This window comes from Capra hircus, chromosome 16 (assembly GCF_001704415.2).
Source record: "Capra hircus breed San Clemente chromosome 16, ASM170441v1, whole genome shotgun sequence".
NCBI lineage: Eukaryota > Metazoa > Chordata > Mammalia > Artiodactyla > Bovidae > Capra > Capra hircus.
In genome coordinates this window covers 65708444-65725492 of record NC_030823.1, presented here as the reverse complement: position 1 = coordinate 65725492, position 17049 = coordinate 65708444, and the positions used below count along the sequence as shown (strand labels likewise).

Below are 17049 nucleotides of genomic sequence, written 5' to 3'. Positions count from 1 at the left end.
AAACAGAGGTTTTGTTTTTTCCATTAAGATGTGCAGATAGAAAATACCTAATACCAGTTTAAAAATGAAAGACTCTTATGAGAATAGTATAAACAAACCATAAACAGTCAGGGAAACTTTTTTCTTGCTTTCCCCAGCTTGGTTGATAGCTATACAAGTGTATTCACCACCATCAGATACCTTGGCCCGGATAATTTGCAAAGTTCGACCACCTGTGGGCAAATATAGTGCAAATTGAAAAGCGGTATAGAAATTGTTGTAATAACTAGTTTATCAACAAGATAAATGACAAAATATATCCTTTCCCTAAGAGAGAAATCTATACATATTAATAGAAGCATTTCATATACAAAATGAAAGAATTTAATCAGTTTCCTTGGATCCTTTCATTATTACTTACTCTGAAAGTTAAAGTGTTAGGCACTCAGTCATGCCCGACTCTTTTTTGTGACCCCATGGACTATAACCCACCAGGCTCCTCTGTCCATGGAATTTTCCAGCAAGAATACTAGAGTGGGTTGCCATTCCCTTCTCCAGGGGTCTTCCCCACCCAGGGATTGAACTCAGGTCTCTCACACTGCAGGCAGACTATCATCTAAGCAACCAGGTAAGCCCATTACTTACTCTGCTTCCTTCTAAAAGAAGAAATTATTAAAAATTTATCTCCAGTAACCAAATGTGGATAACAGAACTGTTTCATACAGATTCTTCTGAGTAAACAATAACTGGACTACAGTCAGTATACGTTAAGTATTTCTGGTTTAAGTCTCCCACAGTACAGAAGTGGCTATCCTCTGTTAGTCAATTTATCTACCCTTCAGGAGCTTTAGTACTGATTGAAAACAACCAGTGAATCTATCCAATGAAAGCACTATTTCGTAAACTTATCATCCCCAAGGGATTAGTAAGCAGCTCTGTTCCTAAATTTCATAATTTTTTGAAGCAGACCTTGTTACTGTACATTCCCACTCAACTCATAAACGTCTACACGGTTTCATCCTAACAGCCCCAAACGGCTAGAGAGAGGCATTTAACATGAACAAATGAATGTAGCAAGACAAACGTCTGGAAAGAGACTAAGTTGAAATTCCATTTGTATTAAAAATAAAGAAAAATGAGAAAGTGTCGCCTACTTTAAAAGAGTACTAAGTTCCTTACCAGGCACAATGAGAGCATTTGTGTTTAGTTTGATAGGCTGTTCATTCTTGAGCCAGCTGAGATCAGGAGGTGGAAAACCAGAGACCTCACAGGTCAAAGTGATGAAATTGTTCACCACAACAGTGAGATTTTCAGGGTTAGGACCAATGATACTTGGAGGAACTATAATAGTAAATATATTAAAAGTGAAATATGTTAATATTAAACATTAAAAGTGAAAAATGAGATTATCAATAACACATACTCCAATTTATTAATATAAGCCCAACCACTGTACTCTGCTAAAGCACTGAGTTAATGATGCTAATTATTTACCTTTCTTCTTAGAATTCCCTAATGCCTTCATCAAATTCATGTCAGTTTTGTTTTTTCCAATTGAAAGAAAATACTAGAATTTTTAAAGGCAGAATTATTGTGCATTTTATTTGTAAAATGTAATTGGAAGTTCTTAAGATGGTTTTGTCAATGTACAAAGATCTAATACTGCTTTTTATTAAATATATTTGAATATTCTGGCTTTTAATATTACACCCTTAAAATTTTTATTTTCTTGTTTATAGTAATACGAGACATTTTATTTTAGGGTATCTATCTGTAAATTATACAGACAATTTCCACAATGTAAATAAATGACTTTCAAGATGAGCAAAAAATTTAAGAAATAAACAATGTAACGTCTTATTGTTCAACACCAAAAAAGAATTCCAAAAGCAAAAGCAGTACAGAAAAAAGAAGAGTACAAATAAGATTAACAATGCAAATGACAATTATGCATATTAAAACACACATTTATGGAACAATAGATGTTTTTATAAGAACACATGCATATTGAAGGAACAATATTATGGATTCAAATGACTTCCAAAGTGGGGATGGGGTGGGAACAGGAGTGAGGAATGGGCATTAAAAAGGAATGAATATATGAATGAATGAATAGATTTAAAGGCAGAGATAGGTCTCGCTCAGGCTAGCGAAGATAGTAAGACATGAGATAAAGAATGTAATGTAACATTCTATTATTATATTATACTCTCTATATTATTCTCTCTATGTATTATATTCAGATTGAGGTTTTAAAACAGCATCAAAAAAAAGATCAAAAAGACAAAATTGCTTTTTAAATATTACTATCAAACTTTTAATCACCAATTTTCAGGACCATTCATTGATACTTATTTCAGATGCTGTGCTAAGTGCTGATGCAGTACAAAAATATAATAGATTATAAAGAATAATTTGGTGGTAGTGACATTGAGCAAAAAAGTGACAGATAACATTTTTTTTTAAGTGATTATGCTGTGCCAGGCACTAAACACTTTACAATGCCATTTCATTGAAAGCTCATAAAACTTATGTGTTAGATACAGTTCTTATCCTCTTATTATAGATGAGGAAGCTGAGACAGAGAGAGATTAGCATCTTGCCTAAGGTTTCACAGTCACTGGGAGAGACTGGTGTCTGGTTTAGAGCCCTCTTCTTAGCCACCATCTGATACTGCCTTGTAATTACAAGTGTGCATGCCTAGTTGCTCAGCCGTGTCCGACTCTTTGTGACTCTGTGGACTGTAGCCTGTCAGGTTCTTCTGTCCATGGGGTTCTCCAAGAAGACAGAAAATGGGGATACCTTCCAGAAAGATAGCGTGGCATATACAATGGTCCAAATGGAGAAAAGAATATGGCACCAGAAGGCTGACCTGACCAGAGTTTGAAGAGCAAGGTTGTTGGGGAGTTAGGCTGGAGAGTAGATAAGATATAAGGACTAAGTAGGATCAAGTCCTACAGGGTCTTCTGGGCATCATTAAGAACACTGAAATATAGCCCAAGGGAAGGAAAGCAGAAGAATGGTTTACTCAAAAATTCACTTAAAAGATACCAATCTGGCCACAGTGGAGGGAATTGGTGAGAAGGCTAAAAGGGACTCAGAAAGACCAGTTAGGTGACTATTGCTGTGATAAGTGAAAAAGATTACAGTGCTATGCTCAGGACGGTGTCAGAAAGAACAGAAGAGTGAGTGGATCCAGGATGTTTTGTGGTAGAATATCCAGGACTCAATGCTTTGCGTGTGAGGTTTAAGGAGGAGGAGGAATCAAGGATGGCATTCCTTTTCCTGGCTTGAACAGTGGGAAGATGGTGATTCCCTTTACTGAGACACAGATCCCTGGAGGAGGAACACATTTTGGGGAAAAGGGAATAAGCTCAGTTACATGGTCTTACGAATGACTATCACACATTTGTATTGATAAGAAGTAAATGTCTGAATAGAAGAGTCTAGAGTTCCTGAGGGGGACCTGGCTGGAGATAAAACTTTGCCAACTATCCACACATAAATGGTAACTGAAATTTGGGAATTCATGAGATCACATGATGTGTGAGGAAGAGCTTGAAGAAATGAGGTTGAGGGCTTAGAAAAATAACAAGTAATAGTCAAGTAGGAAGGGAGGAACTAACAAAGGAAACTGGCAATGAGAGATTGGAAAGGAAAGATATAAATAAGGGGCGTAGGTATCACATAAGCCAAAGGAAGAGAAATTTTGAAAAAGATAGTCAAATGCTCAAGAATGTCAAATGCTCAAAAGTAAGAAAGATAAAGCCTGGAAAATGCCTACTGGATTTTTGATGTCATTTCTTGAATTCAGTGAGCAGCTTCATTGGAGATGTGGGGGTGAAATCTGGTGAGTAGTGGTGGGAGGAATGAGCAGCAGTGAGGAGATGGAGATGGTAAATATACACAGCGATTAGAGAAGGTTGTTTTGAAATCGGGGCAAAGAGAGGGAGGCAGCTGAAGGGAAATACTAGGTCCAAGGGGGAGTTTCTTATTTTTATTTTTTAAGAGGGAAGAGAGAAGTAAATTTAAGTGCTCTTGGGAAAGAGCCAGTAAAAGTGTGAATTTCAGTACTGGAAAGGAAGAGAGGAGACTGTGGGATTTCTGAGGGGGTAGCGGCAGGGATCTAGAGCCAAGTCAGCCTTTGGAAGGCAGAGGAACTCTTCCATTCTGTGTTGTAACAGAAGAGAAGAAATGGCAATATCAGACACAGCTGATATTGTCAACTTGATGGTAGGAATTAGAAGTGGTTTCTGCAATACGCCTTCTCTTTTCCCTGTAAAACAGGAGGCAAGGGTATTGACTGAAAGTAAGAGGTGGGCTGTGATTGACTGACGTTTGCATCCCCCCAAAATTCATATACTAAAACACTAACTCTCAGTGTGGTTGTATTTGAAGACGGGGACTTGAAGTGAAACACAAATGAAGTCATAAAGGTCATAAGCCTGATCCTACCAGATTACTGTCTTTATAAAAATAAGACAGCTGAAAGCTTCCTTGCTTTTTCTGTCCATGTGTGCTCGTGGAAGGGCCTCGTGAGGACACACTGGTCATCTTCAAGCCAGAAAGAGCCTTCACCAAAGCTGAATCCTGCTGGAACCTTGATCTTGGACTTTCCAGCCTCCAGACTGGTGAGAAAATAAACTCTTGTTGTTTAACCACGTAGTCTCTGGTATTTTGTTAATGGCTGCCCGAGCTAAGACAGGGGCCATCTGATGTTCGAGAAGGTGTGAGTCACTCTGAAGTAGAGACATAAGGATGCACCCCAGCCAGTATAAAGAGCTCATTTCAAGCAGTACCTGTGAATTGATAACTCCAATATTCCTGATGCCAAGAGTTTCTCCAGCTAGGGTTACCTACCTGGGTATAGGTACAGAATTCAGTTGAGAGGTAATACAGAAAAGCAGCTAAGCTTAAAGCCTCTGGAATCAGGCTGCTGCTGCTGCTGCTGCTGCCACTTCAATCGTGTCGACTCTGTGCGACCCCATAGACGGCAGCCCACCAGCCTCCCTGGTCCCTGGATTCTCCAGGCAAGAAACACTGGAGTTGGTTGCCATTTCCTTCTCCAATGCATGACAGTGAAAAGTGAAAGTAAAGTTGCTCAGTCGTGTCCGACTCCTAGCGACCCCATGGACTCAGCCTACCAGCCTCCCCGGTCCCTGGGATTCTCCAGGCAAGAGCACTGGAGTGGGTGCCATTTCCTTCTCCAATGCATGAAAGGGAAAAGGGAAAGTGAAGTCGCTCAGTCTGTCCGACTCTCTGCGACCCCATGGACTGCAGCCTACCTGAGTTAAAATACTGGTTTTGTATTTGCCAGCTGTGTAACTTTGGCCGTGTTTATCTCACAGAGGCTCATCTTTTTTTATCCGTAAAAGAGATATATAATAGGACCAACCACCTGGGGTTGAGATAATTAAGTAAAATAACATATATAAAAACACCTGGCACATCATCTTGTAGGTATCAAGCAGTCAGTATGTTGCATTGCTATATGTGGACCTGAGCTTTTATTAAGCAAGAGCACTGAGAAGACATGGGCTAAGAGCAGTAATCAATATGCTGGTCAATGAAGGTCAGGCTGGATGTGAAGGAAAGTAAAGACACAGAGGGTTGGGAAACATTGGAGGTCAACAGACTGAAGGTTAGAGACCAACCAGAACAAGCACTGCTGGAAAACAAATGGTATGGTTTTAGGGAAGCAATTTAAATGGCTTCTCCCCTACATGGATTTTCCAGTATTTAATCCAATATGAAGTATGGATTCCTAATGCAGTCAGGAGATCAAGACACCATGAACTGGCAACAGAGGAGAGCCCTCCTGTCCCATTCTTAACAGTAAACACTAATGGCAGCTGCCTCTCAATTCATGCAAGGTTCCCAACTCAGATGATTCTGCTATACATTAAGAAGAGAAACTGGATATAAAGGAAATATAATCAAGGAACAACAAATATTTGTTTAGCAACTACCATGTCCTTAGGTTTAGGAAGACCAAGGTCCATAAGAAATAACCATTTGTCTACACAATTTATAATAAAGTTATAAGATAGAGGTGAAGATACTGACATAGAAAGATAATAAAGTAGCATCTGTAACTACTAAAACTGGGTTGTTTTTTTTTTTTACAAGATGCTTTTGACCATGTAAAGAAAGAAAAATGAATCCTGCCTTGGGGAATCAGGAAAAATAATCAACACTTTTATTTTTCAACATTTATTCTACTGTACTTTATCGATTAGAATGTATACTTTCACAATGATTATTACTGTTTAATTCACTTTTTCTGGGAAATCATAATACATTATTACCATTTTGGTCAGATTTACTCAACAAAAGTTTCTAAGCACTGGGACTGCAAAGATAGCACTGCCTCAAATCTGTTACATAGCATCAGTACCAGACATTGCTAGACATCAATACTTCCTACATATCGCACCACAAAAGAATATCTATTGCGATAAATAAAAGTCTTTTGAAAGAAGAAATGTTTCACTAATGTCAAATTTCTGCTATTTTCAAAATGAGCTAGAATCTGGTATATAAATCACACAGAGTGAGAGTAAGTGAAAGTCGCTCAGTTGAGTCTGACTCTTTGCGACCCTATGGACTATACAGTCCATGGAATTCTCCACGCCAGAACACTGGAGTGGGTAGCATTTCCCTTTTTCAGGGGATCTTCCCAACCCAGGGATTGAACCCAGGTCTCTTGCATTGTAGGCAGATTCTTTACCAGCTGAGCCATGTGAATCAAACAGTTAAAGAAAATGTTATAATAATTGTTCACCATTTCCAATTTAATATTCTGGAAGCAGCTGTGCGTCATGAAAATAAAATTATTTATGGTTGACATCCAACAGCATTTTTAGCAAAAGCAAAAAAAACACTAGTATTTATGGAGTGTCTAGCATTTATCGAAAACTTAAAATCTGATAAATGAATTAGATGTATGGATGGTTCTTAGGAATTATTAAACTACATAAAGTGACTTTTTCTTCCTTGGGGAGTGTATTAAGTTCTGGAGGGTGTAATTCAACATGAATTCCATAACTGAGGACAGAAACTGGTTCCAATCAGGCCCAGTGGGTAAATTTTCATGAGTAGAAGAGCTATTTTTGGTTCTTACTTCATATAAACTTACACTCTTTGGGATTTCAAATTTTGATTTTTTTTTTTTTAACTTTCAAATACATAGGAGTAACTACTTTGTCTTAGGGGACTGAAATACTATAAAAACAGTCTTCCTAAAAGATTTGTACTTTATAAATCCCATAAGCTGTGGTAAGAAAGAAAGAAGGGGAAAGACTGGATGAATGCTGGCTCCGCACATTGTTCAAGTTAAAAAATAGGAAATAAGCCTACATAATCTAAAACACAGTTTTCCTGCTTTTTCAAGCATACTCTAACAGATGTTTTTGGAACTGAGCTCTTACCATGAACATTGAGGTTAAAATATTTTTTGGCACTTCCTGCTGTGTTCTCAGCAATGCACACGTATCTGCCGATATCTGTTATTTGACTATTTAGAACCTAAGGGGGAAAATGAAGCAATTTCAACTAAAACTTTTTAGAAAGCAGCTTGTCAATTTTGAGAATAAACAATCCATATTCTTTCTAGTTAATACCAGATAAACATAATAAAGAATTTTTATATGTAGCATGGCTGATGCTGGTTTTTATGAGGTCCATTAAATAAATATTTATAAAGATTTCTAATCAGAAAAGGCAATTTTGTACATACTGGCATATTGACTAAGAAAAGTCCCAAGTCTTGCTCCCACTTCCCCATCTACATCCCTGCCCATGTGACTACATCACTGGAAATTCCTCCCATCAGGAAGTGGGATAAAGATGTAGAATTTGTGTTGGCCTTGTGATCAGCTTTGACCAGCAGAGTGTGATGGATGTGACAGTGTTCCATTTCAAACCTAAGCCTTGTGCACTTCCCCCCACTCATCTGGAAGCCTGCCACCACTCTGTGAGGAAACCAGGATTAGCCCGCTGGAAGGTGAGAGATCACATGGGAAGGGTCATCCTAGTTATTGCAACTGAGGCCCCAGAAACATGCAAGAGCCCAGCTAAGATCAGCAGAGCCACTAAATCCAACCCACAGTATGTAGACACTTGAGTAAGCCTTGCCAAGACCAGAAAATCGCCCAGTCAACCAGAAAGAAGGCTTGTGAGCCAAATAAATCCCTATTATTTTAAGCTGCTCGAAGTGGTTTGTTTTACACAGCAAGAGTTAATACAGTAGCTACGTCTTTAAATTATGCAGACATTTCTATTGATCTACATATCTTTTAGCTCTAGCCAACAGAAATATTTTAGCATTTAGCTAGAGGTTTAACGTGCATCACATAGAAAAAGTCATGATGTTTAGAAGATATTTAGAAAAGTCAAGATTATTTATAAGCAGTGAATCCCATACTTTTTTTTTTTTTTTAAGAACTCCATGAGATATGTTCTGGGTTGGATTCCCTGATGCTTAAATTCTTGGACCTACAGAACATCATTAATATGTTCAAGAAATAATTTCTTAAGTTGTGTCCTAACAAAAGGGTTGGAGTTATTTCTACAAGTGCCTATCTTTCTTTTCGGACACTTGAAAAGAAAAAAATAAGACATGCCCATTAGTACACAGTAATTCAGGATATTTATATGGTTTCTATTATTATCAACTCTTTGCCAACAGAGGACAAATTTTAATCTACATAGAACCTTACACCATCTAGAATCTTATCATCAGAAATATGCAATGAAAAGATTATAATAATTCACTTATAATTTGATGCTTAACACAGAGGCCATATTACAGTAAATTTAGGTGTATGTGTGTGAATGTACAGATGAATTCTGGAAATATTCACATAAAACTGTTAACAGCGGTCACCAGTGATAATGAGAAAAGAATGAGGAAGAATAATTGTATTTTATATCCTTTTTATGATGTGTTGTTTTTTCATAAATGGGGACTGAAGCCCACCAGGCTCCTCTGTCCATGGAATTCTCCAGGCAAGAATACTGGAGTGGGTAGCCTATCCCTTCTCCTGGGGATCTTCCTAACCCAGGCATTGAACCGGGGTCTCCTGCACTGCAGGCAGATTCTTTACCAGCTGAGCTACCAGGGAAGTCCACAAATATTTATAAACAAGTACAAATTATTTTTAAAAGCAAAAACACAGTGATTATAAAATACAAACTCATAGCTATTTTTAAATTAGATTGTTTACTGTTACCTGTAGAATTCTCCCATTAGATAGAAATTTATGATGCTCATCTTCTAGCAAGGGCTGCCCATCTTTTTGCCAGGAACTCCTTGGTGTGGGACTGCCACTGGATAAACACTCCATCAGCACACTCTTGTTCACCAGCACGGTGACCTCTTCAGGGAGATCACCATTTGCTCCTTTGATAACTGGCGGCACTAATAAGTGATTGAAACAAAGAGAAAAGACAGGAAGCAAAGTCCTTTCTAAATTATTCTAGCTTTATGACAGTTTTTAAAAGTTTGGGATAAGAGAGAAGCAAAAGTTGAAGAAGAATCCATGATCCTGAAGTAACATTTTACATTAATAAATCACGGTGGTGATAAAAACTATGTAAATTTGGGTTTACTTTTTCCTTCCCCACCTATGCTGGACTCCCAAAGTTTGCTTCCCATTTAGGTTAATACTGATTATTACCTTTCTGCACCACCCTCACAGGCTCCCCTCCCCACCCTTAGGTCACATTATAATTTTTTTTTTTTTTAATCTCGGATCCCAGGTTGATGAGGGTGGGTGCAGAAAGCAATGATGAAGCCAAGTAGCTCCAACTTCAATGTTTGACTGTCTATACACCCCTCCCTCATGGTGGAAATGTCTAATGTTCTGTTTTTCATGGGCTCAAAACACCACCCCAACCACTGTTTCTCTTACTCTCATACTTAAGGAAAGGACTAAATACATTTGATATGTGTTCCCACATATCCTTTCTTACCATCCCAAGGGACGGCATTTCACTACCATGGAAGGTAGTGAACCCTGGCTGACCCCTCTTGGTTTCTTGACTGCACTTTTCACCTATTCTAAGACTTGCTCCATCAATCTTGTACCTTCCTCCCATCTGCACATGCACTAGAAACTTTAACCTGTCCCTGTCTGTTGGAGCATTTTCCTTGATCTATAAGCAAGTTCAAAACTCTCTTAAAGATATTATTTCAGACAAGCTGCTTTCCTACAACTCAATTTCACGTCTTCCTGCCTCTTCAAAATCTCCTGAGTAGTCTATATTTGTTTCCTTTTCCATCTGATTATTTGCTCAGTATATATATCCTTCTGTTCTGTGGTTGAGTACCACACCATACTAAAAAAAAAAAAAATTGATCTTTTGAATTTCACCAATGATTTTTTAGTTTCAAAGCCAAATGACCTTTTTTAGTTTTCATTTCTTTAAATTTGCTTTGTTCATGGTGATGCTTCCTATGGCCCACTTGACTTTGCACTCCAGGATGTCTGGCTCTAGATGAGTGATCACAACATCATGGTTATCTGGGTCATGAAGATCTTTTTTGTACAGTTTTTCTGTATATTCCTGCCACCTCTTCTTAATATTTTCTACTTCTGTTAGGTCCATACCATTCCTGTGCTTAATTGTGCCCATCTTTGCATGAAATATTCCCTTGGTATCTCTAATTTGCTTGAAGAGATCTCTAGTCTTTCCCATTCTATTGTTTTCCTCTATCTCTTTGCACTGATCACTTAGGAAGGCTTTCTTATCTCTCCTTGCTATTCTTTGGAACTCTGCATTCAAATGGGTATATATTTCCTTTTTTCCTTTGCCTTCAGGTTTTCGTCTTTTCTCAGCTATTTGTAAGGCCTCCTCAGACAACCATTTTGCATTTTGTATGTCTTTTTATTGGGAATGGTCTTGATCCCTGCCTCCTGTATAATGTCACAAACCTCCATCCATAGTTCTTCAGGCACTCTGTCTATCAGATCTAATCCCTTTAATCTAATTGTCACTTCCACTGTATAATTGTAAGGGATTTGATTTAGGTCTGCCAAAGAATTGATGCTTTTGAACTGTGGTGTTGGAGAAGACTCTTGAGAGTCCCTTGGACTGCAAGGAGATCCAACCAGTCCATTCTGAAGGAGATCTGCCCTGGGATTTCTTTGGAAGGAATGATGCTAAAGCTGAAACTCCAGTACTTTGGCCACCTCATGCGAAGAGCTGACTCATTGGAAAAGACTTTGATGCTGGGAGGGATTGGGGGCAGGAGGAGAAGGGGACAACAGAGGATGAGATGGCTGGATGGCATCACTGACTCGATGGACGTGAGTCTGAGTGAATCCAGGAGTTGGTGATGGACAGGGAGGCCTGGCGTGCTGTGATTCATGGGGTCACAAAGAGTCGGACATGACTGAGCGACTGAACTGTATGAAGGGTGTAGTGGTTTTCCCTACTTTCTTCAATTTAAGTCCAAATTTTGCAATAAGGAGTTCATGATCTGAGCCATAGTGAGCTCCTGGGAATTCCAGCTGAGCTATTTTAAACCTTAAAAAATGATGCTGTGAAAGTGCTACAGTCAATATGCCAGCAAATTTGGAAAACTCAGCAATGGCCACAGGACTGGAAAAGGTCAGTTTTCATTCCAATCACAAAGAAACGCAATGCCAAGGAAAGTTCAAACTACCTCACAATTGAACTCAACTCACGTGCTAGCAAAGTAATGCTCAAAATTCTCCAAGCTAGGATTCAACAGTATATGAACCAAGAACATCCAGTTGTTCAAGCTGTATTTAGAAGAGGCAGAAGAGCCAGAGATCAAATTGCCAACATCCATTGGATCATCGAAAAAACAAGAGAGTTCCAGAAAAAACATCTATTTCTGCTTTATTGACTACACCAAAGCCTTTGACTGTATGGATCACAACAAACTATGGAAAATTCTTAAACAGATGGGAATACCAGACCTCCTTACCTGCCTCTTGAGAAATCTGTATGCAGATCAAGAAGCAACAGTTAGAACCCGACACAGAACAATGAATTGTTTCCAAATTGGGAAAGGAGTACGTCAAGGCTGTATACTGTCACCCTGTTTATTTAACTTATATGCAAAGTAGATCATGTGAAATGCCGGGCTGGATGAAGCACAAGCTGGAATCAAGAGTGCTGAGAGAAATACCAATATCCTCAGATACACAGGTGATACCACCCTTATGGCAGAAAGTGAAGAAGGACTAAAGAGCCTCTTGATGAAAGTGAAAGAGGAGAGTGAAAAAGTTGGCTTAAAACTCAACATTCAAAAAGTGAAGATCATGGCATTTGGTCCCATCACTTCATGGCAAACAGATGGGGAAACAGTGACAGACTTTCTTTTCTTGGGCTCCAAAATCACTCCAGATGGTGACTATAGCCATTAAATAAAAAGACACCTGCTCCTTGAAAGAAAAGCTATGACTAACCTAGACAGCATATTAAAAATCAGAGAGATTACTTTGCTGACAAAGGTCCGTCTAGGCAAAACTATGGTTTTTCCAGTAGTCATGTATGAATGTGAGAGTTGGACTATAAAGAAAGCTGAGTGCCTTAGAATTGATACTTTGGAACTGTGGTGCTGGAGAAGACTCTTGAGAGTCCCTTGGACTACAAGGAGATCCAACCAGTCCATCCTAAAGGAAATCAGTCCTGAATACTCATTGGAAGGACTGATGCTGAAGCTGAATCTCCAATACTTTGGTCACCTGATGCAAAGAACTGACTCATTGGGAAAGACCCTGATGCGGGGAAAGATTGAAGGCAGGAGGAGAAGGGGACGACAGAGGATGAGATCGTTGAATGGCATCACGGACTTGATGGACATGAGCTTGTACAAGCTCCGGGAGTGGGTGATGGACAGGGAAGCCTGGTATGCTGCAGTCCATGGGGTCGCAGAGTCGGACATGACTGAGCAACTGAACTGAACTGAAATTTGCTTTAGCATTCCATACTAAACCCACTTCTTGATAACCTTTTCTATGCCTTGGATTCTATGACTTCGTAGGTTTCATAAACTCCTCAGATTGTTCCTCCTCTGGTCTACTTTCTTTGTCCTGTCTCCTACTTGTAAATGATGCTACAATGATCTTCTCGATCTTCCACTCTATCTATAACACTTTCTGTTGAAAAATCTCATGCCTCTGAATATCACTTGTCGGTGTACAACTTTCAAACCTATATTCTTAGTTCAATTCTCCCTCCTGTGTTGTAGTTCCATATTTCCAACGTCTCTTTCAACATCTTCCTGAGTATCTTGGTACCATGCTAAATTCGACATATCCAAAACAACGCTGATTTCATTCTTCTCAAGTCATGTTGTTTTCCTAAATCTTCTATTTTTATTACCCTTTCTATAATTTTCTCAATCACACAGGACAAAAATCTGTTTCATCTTATACTCTCAGATAAGTGCCTACTGCTTCATATAGTCTAATCACTTCCTCTATAAATAAACTATCATACCAACTGATTCCTATACATTCCCATGGCTACTTCTCCAGCTTAGCTCCTTCTAATGGAAACATCTACTTTTTTCCTGCTTCTACTACCATCCCCTCTCTTTCCCCGTAAAGGTACAATACTTCTACTCTCAGTCCATGCATTCGTAACATGTCCATGGTCCAAGGGTGGACATATAAATTATGCCTTATCAGTGAGGCCTCTTGGCCTCTGTAATTGGTTCAGATATGGATATGTGACTCATGCTTGGCCAATTAAAGCCACAGAAATCCAATTTTAGGATTTCAGCTGTAAATACTGGGAAAGAAAAGCAAGCCAGGAGAAAGTTCAGTGGATCTCTTCTGAATTACAGAAGTTAGACATGATTGCAGCCTGGGAGTTTTCAGGTTCATGGATCAGTGACTCTCTCTCTCTCTTTTTTAATTTAAGCCAGTTTCTTATTTGATAGTTCAGGCATACTAACTAAGGTGTTCTCAATTTGTATATGACAACTCCCTGGGAGAATTATCAGTTTCTGCTTATGTCTCTAAAATGCTGAGTGCAACGTCATGCAAACATTAGTCCCTCAAAAAACTTTTGAGAGAAAGAATGCATCATAAGCAAAAAACAAACTCACAGAGTACACGGACATCATACTGAAGGGAATCTTCTCCAGCCTCATTCACAGCCACACACACGTATCTCCCAGCATCTTCTACTTTAGCCCGAGGAATTTGTAACACTCGCCCTCCTGAAAACAGATCCCAGTACATATGTTTACTTCTCTAAATCTTACAGTGAAAGTGGTCATAAACAGAGATATAACTTTTCAGGTCTAATGACTTCCTTACATTTTCTTTTAAGGCTCTCCATCCAGTGTTCCACTGTTAACCCCACATACCACATTTACACCACACAGTGCATTACTGAATAGTGACCCAGCATATAAATGAGACCTCCTGAGAACTAAAGAGCTTGTGTAGATTTTCCTATAGAGAGGAATGTTGCTCTATGCCCTGCTCATGTTCCGTGTGGAATGCTGTTATGTGGTGACTTCTTGCTTTTACATAAAATTCTAAACACATGTGAGAGGAGCCCAGCAGGTCACAAAGAGTCAGACATGACATACTGACTATATGATAACAAACAACAACAACAAAAGAAGTTTACACTGTTGGAGACAAGTACTGATTTGAGCAAATAATAGCCAAGGATATAAAAGGTATAAAGTATACCATTATACATATGATTTTGAAAGAATAATATATTTTCAAACTTTTCATGATGGTGTAATTTCAAACAGAGAAAAGTCACAATATTTATATAAAATTTTATCTATATTTATCAAGTATTTATGTTTTAATCCATTAGTTTGATCTGTCATATATATATACATATTAACTTTTATTTATATATATATAATACTCTCAAGTGATTTAGAAAAAGATTACATATATATATATTAAAATTTGAGAGTAAATTGTTAACATGTTTTGCCTTTACCCCTAAATACTCACAAATCTATATTTCATAAAACAAGGATAATCCCTATATAATGATAACATCCAGTCCCATCACTTCATGGCAAATAGATGTGGAAACAGTGGCTGACTTTATTTTTCTGGGCTCCAAAACACTGCAGATGGTGACTGCAGCCATGAAATTAAAAGATGCTTACTCCTTGGAGGAAAACTTACGACCAACCTAGACGGCATATTAAAAAGCAGAGATATTACTTTGCAAACAAAGGTCCATCTAGTCAAGGCTATGGTTTTTCCAGTGGTCATGTATGGATGTGAGAGTTGGACTATAAAGAAAGCTGAGCACTGAAGAATTGATGCTTTTGTTGGAGAAGACTTTTGAAGGTCCCTTGGACTGCAAGGAGATCCAACCAGTCCATCCTAAAGGAGAACAGTCCTGTGTGTTCATTGGAAGGAATGTTGTTGAAGCTGAAACTCCCATACTTTGGCCACCTGATGCGAAGAGCTGACTCATTTGAAAAGACCCTGATGCTGGGAAAGATTGAGGGCAGGAGAAGGGGACAACAGAGGATGAGATGGTTGGATAGCATCATTGACTCAATGGACATGGGTTTGGATGAACTCCGGAATTTGGTGATGGACAGGGAGGCCTTGTGTGCTGCGGTTCATGGTGTCACAAAGAGTCAGACACAAACTGAGTGACTGAACTGAACTGAATGAGTATAATGATCAATATGGAGAATCAAGAAAAAAACTACTATGGAACCAGAGTCCATATTCAAATTTCATTATTATTATATTGTCTTTTATATCTATTTTTTTCCTAAGCTCAGATCCAATATAGGATCACATACTATATCTGGTCATCATTTCTATTTAGTCTCTTTTTTTAATCCAAGATTCTTTTATTTAATTGAGATGAAGTTTACATACAATGGAAGGCACTGGACTTTAAATGTATAGTTCGATAAATTTTGACAAGCCTATTTGAATGTTTGCTAAAAGTAAACAGAAGCCTTGAAAATATTATTATTCCACAATTTAAACATCTCTTTTTCCATCATAAACTATGTAATAACTGAAATATCTGAAACTAATAATCTTTATGATTGATTTATGAGAAATGCATTTAATAACTGAGTATCTGCAAATATACTTTAGAATTTATCATTAATAATGTACAGAACAGAGCTGATTATTTCATTTCACTATATAGAAAAATGGAGGCACTTGGAGCCAAAAGACTTCAACTTGATAGAATGATTCCATAGTAGATCTGAAAATTAAAGGTGTTCTATCCTACGTCAAATTTTCAGCCTAGACTCTCCTAGCTTGAAGGTACATAGACACCAGTGGCCATAAAATCAATCAATTCGACTGGTCTTATGGAGAAGGGAAAGGCTACCCACTCCAGTATTCTGGCCTGGAGAATGCTATGGACTGTATAGTCCATGGGGTCACAAAGAGTCGGACACGGGTGAGTGACTTTCACTTCACTTCAGTAAATGGAAAGCACATCTGACAGAGATTCAGATTTTCACCCTCTTCCTAACAGTGTTTACCTGGCAAAATCAGTACTCTCTCACTTGAGGTCAGAGGATGGCCATCTTTATACCATGTCAGTGTAGGAGCGGGCGCAGCATTAGTCTCACAATAGAGAGAGATGGGATTGTTGATGATCACGTCCTTGGCTTCACCTCTCCTGCCAGTGTCCACCATGTTTCCTATTTCCCAGAGCTTCTGAAAACTTGGAGGAACTACAGAGGAAAGACATGAAATTTTGGATTCATGTAAATGACAGTGTCAATCCATTAAAGAAAGATCTTGGCTGGTATTTTCACAAGAGTGATTTGTACGTATAATAAATTAGACAATATGAAAATATTTTCAAGTACTTATACACCTACCAACTCAGCCCATAGCTAAAATAAAAAGTAGCAGACAGAAGTCAGAGCTGGTTCTCCAGTGGAAAAGCAAGAGTATGGAGCTCAGAATGTTGCACTCATGTTCTGCTCTCCATTCCTGTTCAAAGGATCTAGCACTTAGAAGATAGACTGTCCTTAGGAAGGACCTACTCTTAATAAACATGGCTAAAGAATACGACTATAGCAGGGAAAACTAATTTTGAGAAACC

The 17049-nt window shown here is 38.5% G+C and overlaps 1 protein-coding gene across 3 annotated transcripts in view; it reads right to left on the bottom strand.

The window, feature by feature from the left end:
- Positions 1 to 17049, bottom strand: part of HMCN1 (hemicentin 1) — a 546207-nt gene that overhangs the window by 134774 nt on the left and 394384 nt on the right. For all 3 annotated transcript variants that reach the window (XM_005690978.3, XM_018060727.1, XM_018060728.1), the window contains 6 exons: positions 16478 to 16672; positions 14072 to 14185; positions 9213 to 9400; positions 7410 to 7506; positions 1159 to 1320; positions 99 to 212 (listed from right to left, as the gene is read on the bottom strand). In XM_005690978.3, coding sequence (XP_005691035.2) covers positions 99 to 212; positions 1159 to 1320; positions 7410 to 7506; positions 9213 to 9400; positions 14072 to 14185; positions 16478 to 16672 — 870 coding nt within the window. The remainder of the gene's footprint in view (positions 1 to 98; positions 213 to 1158; positions 1321 to 7409; positions 7507 to 9212; positions 9401 to 14071; positions 14186 to 16477; positions 16673 to 17049) is intronic.